At 40.0% G+C, this 17,580-nt stretch overlaps 1 protein-coding gene across 2 annotated transcripts in view; it reads left to right on the top strand.

Annotated features, from left to right (window-relative positions):
- The window catches only part of NCAPD3 (non-SMC condensin II complex subunit D3), a 69,568-nt gene that overhangs the window by 31,444 nt on the left and 20,544 nt on the right, over positions 1-17,580 (top strand). For both annotated transcript variants that reach the window (XM_025355959.1, XM_025355960.1), the window contains 9 exons: positions 506-640; positions 1,728-1,948; positions 9,162-9,353; positions 9,687-9,784; positions 9,925-10,040; positions 13,589-13,696; positions 15,814-15,928; positions 16,009-16,116; positions 17,272-17,510. In XM_025355959.1, coding sequence (XP_025211744.1) covers positions 506-640; positions 1,728-1,948; positions 9,162-9,353; positions 9,687-9,784; positions 9,925-10,040; positions 13,589-13,696; positions 15,814-15,928; positions 16,009-16,116; positions 17,272-17,510 — 1,332 coding nt within the window. The remainder of the gene's footprint in view (positions 1-505; positions 641-1,727; positions 1,949-9,161; positions 9,354-9,686; positions 9,785-9,924; positions 10,041-13,588; positions 13,697-15,813; positions 15,929-16,008; positions 16,117-17,271; positions 17,511-17,580) is intronic.

The following is a 17,580-nucleotide window of genomic DNA, read 5'->3' as shown; positions in this document are numbered from 1 at the left end:
TCTCTGCACATTTTTTTTTTTTTAGCACTAAAAACTTGGAAATGCAAAGGGATATTTTTTAAACTCCTAGACCATATTCATTATTTAATTTGCTTTTCACTGAACTGTTAGTTGACCCTGATCCCGTTATATGTGAATCATAGATGAACTGGAAGATTATTTATTTTTAAGCTTTCCTACAGGGTTTCTGATTTTTTTAAGAACCACAAATTTATATCCTTAATTTGTTTAGAATAGGGATTCTTAACCTAGGGACCATGGGTGGATTTTAATAGGTTCATAAAATTGTTTGTAAATATTTGTTTATATAAAATTTGTTTTTCTTTGAGAGAGGCCTTAGCAAATTGGATTCTGAAAAATGGGACGTTGTGAGGAGGAAGGTTGGATCCATGACCCCAAAATGTTAAGAACCACAAACTTAAAGGAAGTGTTCCTTTGTTAACAGTTTATCTTTCTGAGTCGATTCTATGCAGTCATCACTTCGTGTTGCATATATGCCTTCTAGGTATTAGTGAGTATTTTGAAGCACTGTGATGTCTCGGGCATGAAGGAAGACCTGTCGATTCTGCAGGACCAGTGTCGGGACCCTGCGGTGTCTGTCCGGAAGCAGGCCCTCCAGTCTCTTACTGAACTCCTTATGGTGAGAGGCAGGACATTAGATATGTCATGCATGGTATTTTACATTAAAAGTAATTCCATGCAATAATTACCTGCTGCTAAATGTTAAGTTGACCTTTAAAAATTCTTAAGTCCACTGTAGAACTGTACAACGTAAGGGAGGAGGTATCTTTGAATTATGTATGATAGACTGTGCTTCCTATTAAACATAATTAGGAACTAATGCTAGCAAATGCCAATTGTTAGCCCTTTCTTCACTTTGTTTTTTATTTTTTTTGAGACAGAGTCCTGCTCTGTTTCTCAGGCTGGAGTGCAGTGGTGCAATCTTGGCTCACTGCAGCCTCCGCCTCTCGGGTTGAAGCAGCACTCCTGCCTCAGCCTCCTGAATAGCTGGGACTACAGACAGGTGCTGCCATGCCTGGCTAATTTTTGTATTTTCAGTAGAGACAGGGTTTCACTCTGTTGGCCAGGCTGGTCTCGAACTCCTGACCTCAGGTGACCCGCCTGCCTTGGCCTCTCAAAGTGCTGGGATTACAGGCATGAGTGACTGCACCCGACCCTTTTCTTCGCTTTAAATCTCACACAGAAAAATAAAATTTTAAGTTGATTTGGTTAAGCTGGAGGCCTAGACTAAATTTAGTCAATTAGGGCATAGATGGATGATACTGCCAGAAGAGCAGACTCACAAGTACTATATTTAATTTACTCTTGTCAGCTAGGTAGCATTTTAGTCGAATTTTAAAAGCATGTTTATTTCTTTATTTCATGATAGAAGGCATTAAGCAACGAATATTTTGACTTTTTCTGTCAGTGTCTGTTCTAATTGCTCTTTGGGATATTTATTATTTGCTCTTGATTTTTAATGACCAAAAAAGTACTGATTTATTTCTACTAGTAAAATAGTGACTTTAATGTATAAGTTTAAAATTTTGGTTGGCACTGATTTACGTTAAGCTGGCTTTGCTTTTGTATATTTTTTTATTTATTTTTTTCACTTGGTAGTCTATTTGCAGTTGAATGTGTGATTATTTTTAACATGTCAAAATGTTGATCACAACTTCCCTGACTTGTATTTAGACCTTCTTATGTCATAATCTTTCACTCCTAAGGCTCAGCCTAGATGCGTGCAGATCCAGACAGCCTGGCTGCGGGGGTTGGTCCCGGTGGTGATGGACTGTGAGAGCACTGTGCAGGAGAAGGCCCTGGAGTGCCTGGACCAGCTGCTGCTGCAGAACATCCGGCATCACAGTCATTTTCACTCTGAGGACGACAGCCAGGTCCTCGCCTGGGCACTTCTTACTCTCCTCACCACGGAAAGCCAGGAACTGAGGTAGGTTAACTGTATGACCTGTGTTCCCTGTAGAAGAAGACTGTAAGACTTTGTATTAATAAATTTCTCCTACTGGTCCTTGAAAAATCAGCTTTCCAGATTACTTAGTGTATGTGAAGATTCAATATTGGTCTCTTTTTCCTTGACTCACTTCAAATCTCTTAGATATTTTTATCAACTGTATGTTTGTGACACCTTTTTGGTCACTTCCTGTGCATCCGTCTGACACTTTCCAGTTTCATATTGGTATCTTAATATGTAATAGACAACACTGATGGAAATACATATTAATATCACATTTCCCCAATGCTGGTTATCATGAAGGATGACTTCCTAGCTCTTGCAAGTTAAACTGTTTTTAACACCTTATTGGATTAATTGACTTAACTAACGCTGCAGGCTTTCTCCCCTTTGATAACATTTATTGAACATACACTGTACAGTGAATATTGTGTTTAGGAGTTAGGACCTATGATGGAGGAGTCATCTTGCAGTAGAAAGAGAATAGATTTAGTATCAAAAGATACCATTCTACGGCCTTGGCAAAAATCACTTTCTCCGAGCCTTAGTTTCCTGATTTGTAAGAGGCAGCCGTTGTACTCCAGGATCTCTTCATATCTCTTAAGGTATTACAACTTTATGCCTGAAAAAGTGTGTTCATTCAGTAAAGGTTTTCTCAGTACAGGTTGAGCATCTGAAATCCAAAAATCTAAAATCCAAACAATGTCAGCATGATGCCACAAGTGGAAAATCTCACACCTGACCTCATGAGATAGGTCACAGTCAAAATGCAGGCTCACAACATACAGCCTGTTCAGCATCCCCAAGTGAAAAATAAAATCACCTTCAGGCTGTGCATATAATGTGTATACGAGACTTTGGTCCCATCCCCAAGGTATCTTACTAAGTATATGCAAATATTCCGAAATCCAAAACACTTCTGGTCCCAAGCATTTCAGATAAGTGATACTCAACTTGTATCTACTCCATGGTTTGCTGACATTTCTAGAAGGGAGAGATTTAGCCAATAATAGAGTCTACTGCTTTTTCACTTTTCTTAGAGATACCTCCTTATACACGCTCAGTGTATTAATTCATGTTAACTTAATGAAAAGTAGTAGTCATTCTTTGCAGAAAAGCAGGAGAGGCCTTCTACAGCTCCTCAGAAGCTGTTGGGAGGTTTTAAAATTTATTTTTCTTTATAAAAATTTTTTATTGAAGTATAGCATGTCTTGAAAAGTACACAAACCATAAGGTCAGTAAATATCACAAGGAAAGTATACCTGTGTAACCACCATGCAATCTCTGTTTATCATTTTAAGTGATAGCCACTTCTGCCCAAGTTGCCTAACACTTGAAAAAGAGTGGCCCAGAACTCATGTGCTGCACATTTTCTGAAATTACTCTTGACTTCTGATTTCATGGCAACTCTTCTTATTTTCCAGTGTTGCTTAAAATTTTGTCTTCTTTTTGGTATTCGTTTATTTCAGAGGTCTTTAAGGAGACGTTAAAACAAACAAAGAAACATGGGCTCATTATGAAACCTGGAATCAGGTTGTGGATGGAACTGCTTAAGGAGGTTATAAAATGAGTAAGAAAAAATGCAAGCTTAGAAGAGGAACCTTGCAGAAGATGTGCATTGAAGGCTTCAACAGAGAAAAATAGCCATGTCAAAAAGCCTTAAAAAGTATGAAGAGGTAGAGGAACAACTATGAGAAAATGATTCAAATGGAAACAGGGAGTGAGGATTTCAAGCAAAACAAGTAGTCGACAATTCTAAATGTCTCAAAAACATTTCAAAACTCATTCACATAATTCACATCAAGTTTAAATCTTACACCCAGCCAGATTATTCAACATACAGGGTAAAATAAAGCCATACTGAGACTAGCGGAAAACCAAGGGTGTTTATCACCACTACGCCTCCACTAAAGGGCCATCTATGGAGGATGTACTTCAGGCCAGGCTATAATCCCAGCACTCTGGGAGGCTGAGGCGGGAGAACTGCTTGAGGCCAGGAGTTTGAGATCATCCCTGGCAATGTAGTGAGACCTTGTCTCTACAAAAAAAAAAAAAATAGCCATTTGTGGTGGCGCACGCCTGTAGTCCCAACTACTTGGGAGGCTGTGGTGGGAGGATCCCTTCAGCCCAGGAGGTGGAGGCTGCAATGAGCTGTAATTGCACCACTGCACTCCAGCCTGGGTGACAGAGCAAGACCTTGTCTCAAAAAAATAAAAAGAATGTACCTCAGAAGGATGGAAACTGAATTCAGAAGGGAGGAATGGCATATGAGAAGGAAAGGTTGCTAAGAAATTGATAAACACATAGATAAATCTAAATTAAGCATAGCCATTGCAAATCAGTAACAACAATGATACGAGGATGAGTAATTGGGATGACTGAAAGCCAGGTGAAGCTAAAATATAAAATAGTATGTAGGATGAACTGGAGGGTGCATTTACTTGCATTTCTAGCATTGGATAGGAGACCAGAGATGCTCATTAGCATTAAACTTGAGTCAACACTGCAGACAACCAGGGATAGTCGTATGTAACTTCTGAGCCAGCAGAACAGAAGTAACACTGAAGAAAGTTCAGTGCAAGAAAAGGCAGAACAGAAGTGAGGTTAAAAAATGAGAAGGAAATAAAAAGCATGGTATATTGAAATCATAAAATAAAGAGGTAAATTAATCCAATAGGTCAGTAATCTCTATAAATGTCTATGACTTACATTTAACAGTTAGTGGACAAAATCTTTGGATATAAAAACCAAAATCCAACTACATACTGTTTATAAGAGCCACACCTAAAATAAAATTACCAGAAATGGTGAAAGTAAGAAAAAGGTTACTAGAAAAATAATGCAAAAAGAAGGCTGTATCAGACAGAACAGAATTTAAAATAGAGTCAAATAGAATTTAAGGAAAATGTCATCAGTTGTAAAGAAAGTTACTCATAAAGGAATTATACCTGGAAGAGGTATGTGTTCCTGAAGAATACGTATAAAACCCCATGCCCAACAGAAGCACATATTTCTAAGTTTATGTGAACCATTTATAAAAATTGATTATGTACTATTTCATAGAGTCAGTCTTAAATATCAACAATTCTTATTAACAGGATAATGTTCTCTGAGCATTATATAATGTAATGGAAAACCTCAAAAAAGAGTATTTGAAGAATTAAAAAAGATACTTCTAAATAACTCCAAGGTCAAAGACCAGTGAATTGTAAGATTTTTGGAACAATACGTGCCAAAACTGGTAGAATGCATTTAATGAAATACGTAGGAGGAAATATGTAATGTTATGTGTATTAGAAAAGGAAAGGACTGAAAACTGATGAGCTAAAGGTTCAATTTAAGAAGTTGCAAAAAGTCATTGAATAAACTTGAGGAAAAGAAATGCTAAAATTAAGACTGGAAATTTAAAAACTAGGAAAGAAAAACTGAGTCTTCGGAAAGTCTAATGGAAAAGATAAACTTCTGCCGAGATATGACAAGAAAAAAGGTACAAATAAATAATATTAATGATGAAATGGGTGATACAACTACAGATGTCTTATTCAGTAGTATACATTCAAAAACAGACTGTTCAGAATGTGTTAGTATTTTTTAAAGGGCACAGTTCTGTATAGGCATTTTTTAGTCTGAAGTTTGAATTGATACAGCTCTTTGTATTAATTTGCTAGGGCCACCATAACAAAACACCACAGAGCAGGTGGCTTGAATAACAGAAATTTATTTTCTCACAGTTCTGGAGGGTAGAAATTTGAGATCAAGGTGCCAGGAGAGTGGATTTCTCCTGAGGCCTCCCTCCTTGGCTGTGTTCTCACACATATCCCTGGTGTCTCATTCTGTGTCGGCATTTCTTCTTACAAGGACACCCTTTGTGTCTGGGATTTATTCCTTTTGGTGGGTTCTTGGTCTCGCTAACTTCAAGAATAAAGCCGCGGACCTTCGCGGTGAGTGTTACAGCTCTTAATGATGGTGTGTTCTGAGTTTGTTCCTTCAGATGTTCAGATGTGCCTGGAGTTTCTTCCTTTTGGTGGGTTCGTGGTCTCGCTGACTTCAGGAGTGAGGCCGCAGACCTTCGCAGTGAGTGTTACAGCTCTTAAAGGTGGCACGTCCAGAGTTGTTTGTTCCTCCTGGTGGGTTTGTGATCTCACTAACTTCAGGAATGGAGCTGCATACCCTCGTGTTGAGTGTTACAGCTAATAAAGGCAGTGCAGACCCAAAGAGTGAGCAGCAGCAAGATTGTGAAGAGCGAAAGAACCAAGCTTCCACAGCATGGAAGGTGACCCAAGCAGGTTGCTGCTGCTGGCTCGGGTGGCCAGCTTTTATTCCCTTATTTGGTCCCGCCTATGTCCTGCTGATTGGTCCATTTTACAGAGCGCTGATTGGTCCATTTTACAGAGTGCTGACTGGTGCATTTACAATCCTTTAGCTAGACACAGCATGCCGATTGGTGTGTTTACAATCCTTTAGCTAGACACAGAGTGCTGATTGGTGCGTTTTTACAGAGTGCTGATTAGTGCATTTACAATCCTTTAGACACAGCATGCTGATCGGTACGTTTTTACAGAGTGCTGATTGGTGCGTTTTTACAGAGTGCTGATGGGTGCATTTATAATCCTTTAGCTAGACGCAGAGCGCTGATTGGTACATTTTTACAGAGTGCTGATTGGTGCATTTACAATCCTTTAGCTAAACACAGAGTGCTGATTGGTACGTTTCCAATCCTCTAGCTAGACAGAAAAGTTCTCCAAGTCCCCACTTGATCCAGGAAGCTGGCTTCTTCTCTCACGTTAAACTTGGGTTAGGGCCCACCCTAACAGCCACATTGTAACTTCATCACCTCTGTGAAGGCCCTATAGGAGGGAATGGTAGAGGTGATGAAAGCTGAGCCTGAGGTTTGGAGGAATTGGAAGAGGAAATAGTTGATTCAATTGAACAAACATATTTTGAGGACTTCATTTTCCAGGACTGGTTCTAAGTGCTGGAGATTCACAGAATAGTTCAGTGCACTTCCTCTACTCCAGTTGGTCTGGTGAAATAGACAAAAGCAAGTCACAATTTTAGTGGAAATGGAGCTACAGGAGAACAGAGGAAAGGCACATGGCATTTTGGTGATTATTTCTTCCTCTTTTTCCTCTTCCTGTCCTTCTTCTTTCTTCTTCTAGCTTAGGCTGGCTTCCCAGAAGCAGTGGCATGGGCAGAATATTTGCAAATGTGTGGGAATTAAGCGGCCAGAATAGTGAGGGTTACCAGGAAGGACATAGTTATGCGACAGCTCAGGCCGGAAGGCTCTACCAAATCTCAGGAAAATGCCTTGATCAATAGGTGTGGAGAGCAGAGGTCAGGCAGGTTGAGGATGGAGGGCGTGCTGGAGATGGAAGCCCAACTTCAACTTGGAATGCTTTATCACATCTCAGTTAGGAGCTCTTGGTAATGCATGAGGTCACCCAGAGTTAGGTTGGAGATAAGAGGACTAAGAATAGAGCTTTTCAAATCAGCAATTAGTTATTAGAAGACAGGAATTAGTTAAAGGAGGTGAAAAGAGATCCAGCTGGTGGACCAGAGTCTCAGTGCAAAAGGAGTAGTCAGTAACCTCTGATGGAGGCCATGGAGATGGGCCTGAAGCATGGCTGTTGGTTTTGGTACTAAGATTAGAGGTTAGTGTGTTGGGTCACAGTCTGCCCAGGTGGGGAATGGCTGTGGCCCTCAGCTGGGCTGGGAGGCTGGGTGGGAGTGGAGGGCTTGGAGTTGTCAAAGAGGAGCCAAGTTTGAGATTTCTACAAGTTTTCTGAACTCTGCAAGTTCAGAGAATTTTTTCCCCATTCTGTTGGCTACCTATAATAAACATTACTTAATATTTTATATAATTATTTTAAAATAAATTTTAAAATATTTGTTCATTGCTTATATCTTGTGGTATTTGGACATAAGTCAGACATAAATCATGTTGTAAGCTAACTGTAGTAAGATTCGACATCTGTGGATGGATTTTTAATAGCTGATATATTAACAAAACTTCATTTATATGCATATGCTTATTATGGTATATAGATGTGTTTATTTTGTTATAGTTACCTTGTTCTGTATGCTCTGAGAATTTCCCTTTTAAAAACAATTTAATGAGGAATTCCCGATGTGTGTGTGTGTGTATGTATGTGTATATGTTTTCCCAGAAGTCTTAAGAAAAATTAATCAAGGGAAGAGGTGTATTTTTCTCTTCATTTAAATATATATATGGCATTGTCTCATGAGTCATATGATCCCATTCGGTGACATGGGAAGAAGTAAAATAAGAGATAGTTCTAAAACAACGGTGACGGCCAGGCACAGTGGCTCACAACTGTAATCTCAGTACTTTGGAAGGCCAAGACAGGAGGATGGCTTAAGCCCAGAAGTTCAAGACCAGTCTAGGCAACATAGCGAGACCCTGTCTCGAAAGAAAGAGAGATAGAGAGAAAAGAAAGAGAGAAAGAGAAGAAAGAAAGAGGGAAAGAAAGAGGGAAAAAGATTAGCCAGGTATGATGACCATGCCTGTAGTCTCAGCTACTCTGGAGGCTGAGGGAAGAGGATTGATTGAACCTAGGAAGTGGAAGCTACACAGAGAGCTGTGATCATACTACTGTGATCTAGCCTGGGTGACAGAATGTGACCCTGTCTCAAAAAATACTAGTATAACACAAGCACTTTAGTACATCAGAAGCACTGTTTTTGTTTTGAAAAGGTTTGAAATATCTATTTCTGAGTGGTATTAAGTTATTGCATATTTTAGCTCATTCAATATCATGTTTAATTGTTAGGTTGTCATTTACAATCCTTCCATTGAAAAAAGGACAATGTTACTAATTTTTGTCACTATAACTGTGAGCTCTGAATGTATCTGTAACTGACCCCATGCAGTTATGTAGAAATTTTGGAGGAGAGGAGAAGAGTCTCAAATGAATCGTGAAATTTTATTCTTTGCTTTAAGAAATATTTTATGAGGGGAAAAATGAATATAACTGATTATAGAATAATAAAAATTTAAAAGATACCTAGTTTGATATCAGACATGCCACTAATTAGGAAAATCTGTGAAAGTTTCATGTGCCACATGAGTCCTGGAGCAGCAGAAGTTGATACTCTTTCAGTGAGGCGCTGATCTGAATTGTGTTGTATATTTACAGTTGCAATTCTGCTTTTCTTTTTTTTTTTTTTCTAGCCGATATTTAAATAAGGCTTTTCATATCTGGTCCAAGAAAGAAAAATTCTCATCCACTTTTGTAAACAATATAATATCTCACACTGGCACGGAACATTCGGCACCTGCCTGGATGCTGCTTTCCAAGATTGCTGGCTCCTCACCCAGGCTGGACTACAGCAGAATAATACAGTCCTGGGAGAAAATCAGCAGGTTTGTATCTTCTGATTTGACCACTAATGACACTGAAGAGTCTTAGAAACAAAGCCCAAGGCTTAAGGAAGTGGGCCTTTTTCATAGCTGTTCATATACAGAGACCTTCTGTTTAAAACCTGGTATAAAAACAAGCATGAAAAAATAAGAATCATGTTTAACCCATTTCCCCTTTGTCCAAGTACAGTAAGTGCCTTGATGTTCCCACAGCTTGACTCCTAAGCCGTGCTACCTATCCTGCTTCCTCCAGTGTTAATAATCCAGAAGAAAGGCCTTTGTTGGCACAGTGTTTAACTTGCTTCTCCCTTGGTATTTCTCCTGCCCTTTCTCTAGTCAGCAGAATCCCAATTCAAACACCTTAGGACATATTCTGTGTGTGATTGGGCATATTGCAAAGCATCTTCCTAAGAGCACCCGGGACAAAGTGACTGGTGAGTGTGTTGGAGAATCTTACTTGAAAATGCATTGCTGTTCATTTCAGGTGTGTGTGTGTGTGTGTGTGTGTGTGTGTGTGTGTGTACCTGAATATATTTAAGCAGTTGAACTTCGGGGGTTTTGACTTCCTTCATAGATGCTGTCAAGCGTAAGCTGAGTGGATTTCAGTGGTCTCTCGAGGTGATCAGTTCAGCTGTGGACGCTTTGCAGAGGCTTTGTAGAGCATCTGCAGAGACACCAGCAGAGGAGCAGGTATGGCCAGACTTTCCCTGATACGTTTCTGACTTCTTTGTGCTTAGGGTGTTACTGTATGTGTTTTGAAGTTTGAGGAGCATGTTCTGTAAATAAGAGGACATGTAAGGATGTCCCCAGCAGCTATTGCTGCGACAAGGCAAGGTTTACATAACTGGCAATTGACATTCCCCAAGAAGATTGAGCTGCTGAAGAGAAATGGCTCCCGTAGATGGTCACCACCTTGATCGCAGGGACAGGTGTCTTTAGGTAGGCACTCCTGTTGACTGTCTGTCATTTCCTGGTGAGAATTCTGCAAGGTTATCTTTCTCCTTGACCTCCACTCTCATTCCAAGAACATTTATAGGCAATTTTCCACTTAAGCAGGAAGTTCCCTCCAGAACAGTTTTCTGACCTTTTGATAAATCATAATCTTGGACATGCCTGTCCTGTTACGATGAGGTTACACTACTCAAATATCTCTTGTTAGTATCATGTCCCCAAAGTTGGCTACAGCCCGCAGCTAATGTTTTTATATATGCATAAACACAAATCCAAATCAGCGATTTATATGAGGCAGAGAGTTACTTTGACTCCTTAAAAGGTATGCATACCAGTAACTCTGAAGAAATCATTTTATTACCATATATTTATTCTGTTTTTATCAGGAGATACACTCTTAGTACCAATCCTAACGAAAAAATTCAGAGCTGGGGTTATTAATAATGGCTACAGAAAACAAAAATTAAATAATTGCTGGAATATATTTAAGTTTTCCAGAATAAAAGAAAATGATGGCTTCAGCTGATCTCTCCAACTACCTTCCTATGCTTCCTTTTCTTGACCAAGTTCATAAAAGAAAACCCTTCCTTAAGATGTTACATTTTCTACTTCTAACATCAATTAAAACAATGATTGTAACTTTTCTGCTTGGGACTTAAGACTGTTGACCTATTTCTTATGAAATGGTGTCTGGTGTTTTTCTGGCATCTATTTTAGGCTCTTTTATTGGTGAAAGGGATACTTGCATTCTTTGATTTTTCTAACCCTTTTTCTCAAGACCCAAGAAATTATATGAAAAACTTTTATTTTTGTTTTTGAGATGGAGTCTTGCTCTGTCCCCCAGGCTGGAGTACAGCGGCGCAATCTCAGCTTACCGCAACCTCCACCTCCTGGGTTCGAGCAAGTCTTGTGCCTCAGCCTCCTGAGTAGCTGAGATTATAGGCACATGCCATCAGGCCCAGCTAATTTTTGTATTTTTAGTAGAGACAAGGTTTTGCCATGCTGGCCAGACTGGTCTCAAACTCCTGATCTCAAGTGATCGCCTGCTTCAGCCTCCCAAAGTGCTAGGATTACAGGCATGGTAAGACTGAGGAAAGAGTGATCAGGGAGGAATTTACGTAACGGACTATGAAACTGCAAGTCTTCCAGGCTCAGTGGTACACAACTTACTACCGGCAGAGCTGGGACTAGAACTAAGGCCTCTGACTTTTTCCTAATTTTCTTTTCACCAGCACTGGTTGGAAAAAGAATCATGTGTACAGCGCGCAGTCAGGGCCTAGGAAGTCATCTGCCGCTTGCTGCTGGCCCAGGGCCATTAGGACGGTGGTTACATTGTCATGAGAGCCTATGAGGAAGGCAAGGAACTGTCTTCAGGTTAGACACTGAGAGCTGGAAACAGGTGGGGTTACTACTGCGTTAGCAAAGACTGCCGCGGTTTTCATCTGCCGACATGGCCTCACGGCTTTCATCTGCCGACACAACCTCACGGTTTTAATCTGCCGACACAGCCTCACTTGGTGGTTGACAGAGGAGCAAGGCCCTGAGATTTTCTGGAATGTTAGGATATTTTCAATCCATGTGACCCACTTGTTTCCTCTAAACACATTTCTCCTTTTCTTTTCTCTGTAAGTGAATATCATTTATTTTACTGAGAGCAACAGATTACCCAAAGATATAGCTCAGCAGCAGTATATATGAAAGAAAGGACTGTTGTCTTTGGGCATTTGTGTTATGTGTTTTGTGGCTGTCATTAAAAAACTGATGAGATCTTGGACTGTATTAGTGGAAATAGTGTCTAGAACAAGAGGAGCAGTGGTCCTGTGTCCTGGCTAAATCTAAGTTGACACATTCTATAATTCAGTATCAGTGACAAATTTACAGAGAAGTGTTGATGAAATTGAATATAACTAGAGGAGAGCAACTAAATAAGGGCATCACAAAGCAAGTTATGTAAGGAACTGCAGAAGGGCCTGGAGTCTTTAGCATGGAGAGGGGAAGGGTTGGGGATGGTAGGCTGCCTAGCTAAATTCAAATTTATGAAGGACTTTCAAATAAAAGAATTGGATTTATTTGGTATTCCCAGACAACCTATCTGGACCAATGAATGGAAATTATACATTTTGGTGCACTGAAGAGAAAACTTACTCAGGTCTGCCTAAAATGGAGGGCTTATCCCAGAGCATGTCCCTTGTTATTAGAGGTATTCAGGAGAAGCTGGACAAGAACTTGGAACACGCTGCCATGTGGAGAGAATGCCAGGATTGGGTGGCCTTGTCGGCTTTCCCAGATTCTGTGATACCGAAACTTACCAGTCATACTACCCAGGTTCTGGCCTCATCGGGATCAAGCATAAGAATTGCAGAAACTCTGTGGCCAATGTTGTGGTCCAGGTTGTGCAAGCTGTTAAAATTTTAAGTGTAATAGTTATTTTAAAAGTAATAAAGGCAATAGTTTCAAGACATACTAGGGCAAGTCAGGCTAAAAGCATTGCTCATAGTGCCAGGCTGTGGACTGCTAGGCACTGGATAATGGTTAACACAGGTCCCTTCCTAAGGCACTGCAGAGGAGTAGGGTGGGTGTGTGCACATCAGCAGATAATTTCAGCATAATGTAATCATTCCTAAAATGAAAATCAGCATCGGGTAACATGGAAGCAAGGGGATGGAAGCACTTAGCTCAACCTAGGTGTTTTAGAATGGTTTCCCACAGAAAATGAGGTCCAAGAATTCTAGAATGCGGTTGGGAGCTCTCTCTTCCTTCTCATAGAGGAACAGTCCGATGTGCGCTAGAGGTGACCCCTTGAAGTTATTGTAATCAGTAAGAGACACGGAAAACTTGTTCCTAATGAATAAATTTCAGAAGAATAGCAACTCTTTATTTTATGTCTTTAAAAAATGTTTATCACAGTAGTTAATTCATCATCTGTATATGCCAGCAAAACTACAACTTATTTCTGTATTTTTGGAGGAGCACTACTATTATAGATCTCTTATAAATTACTGCTTGGGGTCATTGTAAATATTTGGCCTTTTGCTCTTATAGGGCAAATGTAGAAAGAAAGATGATATATACACTGTTGTTTATAAATTCCACTTAGCCAGAACTCATGGCTAGGTTTCTAAATGCATGTCGTTGTGGTTTTGGACAACTTGTGGGAAAGAGGAAGGATAGAAAGCACCCCTACAGCCTATCCATTTGAAGATCAGTTTCTTCTGAGAACATGGTGTTTCATGGGTCGTCTGGGAGATGTGCGGGGCCCTTCAGAGATGACTTTTGACTTGCTGTAGGAATTGCTGAAGCAGGTGTGTGGGGATGTCCTCTCCACCTGTGAGCACCGCCTCTCCAACATCGTTCTGAAGGAGAATGGAACAGGGAATATGGACGAAGACCTGTTGGTAAGTGACTGCTTTTCCTAAACATTCTTTAGGCTTCCATTTGATCAGTGAGGTTTTGTTAAAGATGACTTTGTAACGTACACTTTAAATGCTTTTAACAAAAGGGCTGTCTTAGCCTAGAGCTTACTCTCTCTTTTTAGAAGATATTTTAAATTGATAACCTATTCATTTGTTTCTTATATACTTATTATCGGGGGGAAACTCAGTGGTATATACTTCATCTGGTTCAATCTTACGAGAAGCCTGATTTCAGTAGGGAAAACACAGTGTGTGTTGTAAGGTTGGTATAGTCAAGCTTAGAAATATAAGGTAAGAAATAATGTGAGTATACTCTTTTCGGTTTGTGTGTTTGCTTTTTAAAAAATTTAACATGTCTTCTGAGCAGTTTGAAACAGCAGACAGTAGAACTGGGGAATAGTGCTGAGCAATTGCAAAGTAATGACTGAAATAAAGATTTGACAATTCAAAACACAGATGACCTTGGAGCCCCAAGATTGTTTTCCACGGCACCCCTGCTTTAGAAACTGTAAACAGTGCAAGAGATTCCTGTGAGCCAGGACGGGACAGTTGGCTGATTTCAGTGGCTGACTGGGGAAAACATGTATGGCAGTAATTCTGGTTCCAACATCTGACTCTGTCCAGTAAAGGCAATAATGAGCTGCTTTTTGATGCCATTCAATACAGGTCATCATTTAACCAAAACTGGCCGGTTTTCTCATATATTTAAATTAGCAGAGCACATCTTTTCTGTGTTCAGTTTCTACTTGTTAGCCTAGCTCTCCTAATTCCCAGTGATCACAGACCAAGTTTAGATTTGTTATAAGTGAAGACCATTGCGCCTGAGGCACTACTGTGCCCATGTTCAGTAATAAAAAGCCTCACCGTGGGAACCTGGATGCTTAGGTAAGAGGGCCAGGGAGTGTAGCACAGGCCTGGCCCAGGGTTTCCAGAGGGTTTTGCTCTTCTCATTCCTGCCCACACTAAGATGCTTACTATGGTTAGTGAGTCCTGTCTCCACCCCCCTCCCCCACATTTTTTCCAACTGTTAACCGTGTCATCAAAATCTACTCTTCAGTCAAAATATATATGAAGAGGTTTTTCCCTATATACATAGTTTCATTCTTGCTTCTTTAAATAGAATTTAAATATTTTTTAATGAAGAGATAACGGTATTTCAAGATTCTTTTAAACTCATATACTTTGTTATTGGCTTTCTTACCCTAGTATAAGCTTTTATTTGACATTTTACTATTCAGCGTCATCCCTCCATTTGGGGCATAAATTAAAAAAGAACAATGTTACTTAGTTGTTAAACTGAATGTTACGAATAAAGGCAGCGTGGCAGCCGTGAGTAGGTTTTGGATGGGGTCTACCTGGAAAAATAATCTGGAGGGCAACTTGAAAATATGTTTCAGAATGTAAAATTCACTCTTTACCCTGGATTTTACTTCTGAGGAAAGAGAACAGTATCTAAGGATACACAGGTGTTCGCCAGAGCTGATGGAAACATTAGCAAAGCGCAACAGCGTCAGTGTTCGTTAATGCTGAAGTAGTGCAGTAAGTTATGATGACAGTCCTAGTTTTAAAATGGCATACTTATGTAGTCATTAAAGATATATGTCATATATGTTGACATGAAATGATGCCTAATATTCAAAGTAATCATTGCAGACTTCACATTACTATAATTGATAAGTGTGTAAGAAAAGTAAACATAAAGCCATGTGACTATAGAAATACTTTGAAAAAGTCATACACGAAAACAATGATGTCTCCGGGTGGTAGGATTGTAGGTGGGTGATTCTGTATCCCAGTTTGCCAAGATAACCCTGGTATGCACCTGTTTTTCACAATATACTTATTAATAGCACCCCTTTTACTTGCAGATTCGTCTAGATTTAGGTGATAAAATTACATGGTTGTCCCAATTTTGGATGAGTTTCATTACATAGTGACTAAGTTTTTACAATAGCCATGTATTTTTATGAAACAAAAAAATAGTAACACTGTTTTAAATTTGGGGGATAAAGGAAATACTCCATTGACATGTCCTTAATCTAGCTAGAGTTCACTTTTCTTTTGCCTTATTTTTACTGTAAAACCAATTATTTTTGTAGGTGAAGTACATTTTTACATTAGGGGATATAGCCCAGCTGTGTCCAGCCAGGGTGGAGAAGCGCATCTTCCTTCTGATTCAGTCCGTCCTGGCTTCGTCTGCTGATGCTGACCATTGTAAGGCATTTGAAATCATACTCTGTACCATGCATGCCGGTTCAAGGTTCTGCCAGTGACTTTCTCTCCCTTCCTTGCAGTACCATCATCTCAAGGCAGCAGTGATGCCCCAGCATCTCAGCCACCCTCCCAGGTCAGAGGTTCTGTCATGCCCTCTGTGATTAGAGCACATGCTATCATTACCTTAGGTAAGAAAAACGTGGGAGAACAGGGCTTGACATCAAGTTCTGTGTGTAGCTGTTGTCTTAAGTAAGCGCAGCCATGGGAATGTGTCAGGGGCTGCCGAGCCTGTCTGTGTCTGCGCTCGGCCCATATGGTTCCTAGAGGTGACTCTGATCTGAGTGCTGAGCTCTGCCTCACCACGTGCTGGTCCTGAGAGCCCTCAGGCTGACAGCGCCCCAAGACGGTAAGACTCAGGTACTCTCTGGAGGGTCTAGAGGGAGCTTGTGTTTTCTAGTACGATTATGTTAATTTATTACAATTATCCCTGCTTCTGTAATTTTTTCCAGTACCTTCACTTGACTTCAATACTCCTGTAATTTTTTTATACTCATAATGCAGCACCACGAAGTCTGTTCATCAAGACCTGCCGGATGCTGCACTGAGTTCTGGAAACCAAGAAATAAATTTTCCATAAAAGGAAATGGTTTATTTAATACTTTCCAGAACTGGGCAGATGACTATTTACATATTTCTCCATGAACTCAAACTATTTTTAATCTTGAAAACACTGACCTCTATGCTGGGAATTTTTTTTTCCCTTTAGTGTGAGTGTATATTTCATGCTACATAAGTTATTAATTTTTTTGTAATATTAATTTTCAAATACCTAAGAATTGCAAAACATTTCCCAGGCACAAAAGAAACCTACAAACAAAACTCACCAGGCTTTTCAACTGTGAACAAGAAAGAAAGGGGACATGCATTCTTTCCTGTTTACCTAGCTCAGATTTCAAATTCAGCATGGGGTATTTAGCATCTGTAGAGGATATGTATAATCAGGAGTAGAATGTTTCACCTCTCAGGCTTTGCTGATCATTCTCCAGGTAAGTGGATAACTGCGAAATTCAAATGTTGACTTTAAAAGGAAGATGATTTTATTAGTGTAAAGGAACATCCCGTAATATATAACCCCTGGGGGAGTTTATTTCTCCTTAAGGTATTTTTATTAGAATATTCAAGATGGGTCTGTCTGCCTTTAGTTTTTTGTTGTTTGTGATTGTGGGCATGATGTTTTAACTTTGATTAAATAGAAGCCATTAGCAAGATGTATCTGGAGAAAATTCAGGAATGGAATTAGGATTTAGAATACAGTTGAGACATCTTCCTGTCTTCTGTGCCAGGTAAGCTGTGCTTACAGCACGAGGATCTGGCAAAGAAGAGCATCCCAGCCCTGGTGCGAGAGCTCGAGGTGTGTGAGGATGTGGCTGTCCGCAACAACGTCATCATTGTGATGTGCGATCTTTGCATTCGCTACACCATCATGGTGGACAAGTATATTCCCAACATCTCCATGTGTCTGAAGGACTCTGACCCATTCATCCGGAAGCAGACACTCATCTTGCTTACCAATCTCTTGCAGGTGCGTAGGAGGGTTCAACCTGTCCTTTCCCCTCCACCATGGCTTCTGGTTTAAGGGAATATTTGAGTAG

This window comes from Theropithecus gelada, chromosome 14 (assembly GCF_003255815.1).
Source record: "Theropithecus gelada isolate Dixy chromosome 14, Tgel_1.0, whole genome shotgun sequence".
NCBI lineage: Eukaryota > Metazoa > Chordata > Mammalia > Primates > Cercopithecidae > Theropithecus > Theropithecus gelada.
Note: the sequence above shows the minus strand (reverse complement) of the source record. Positions and strands in the feature narration are given on the sequence as shown.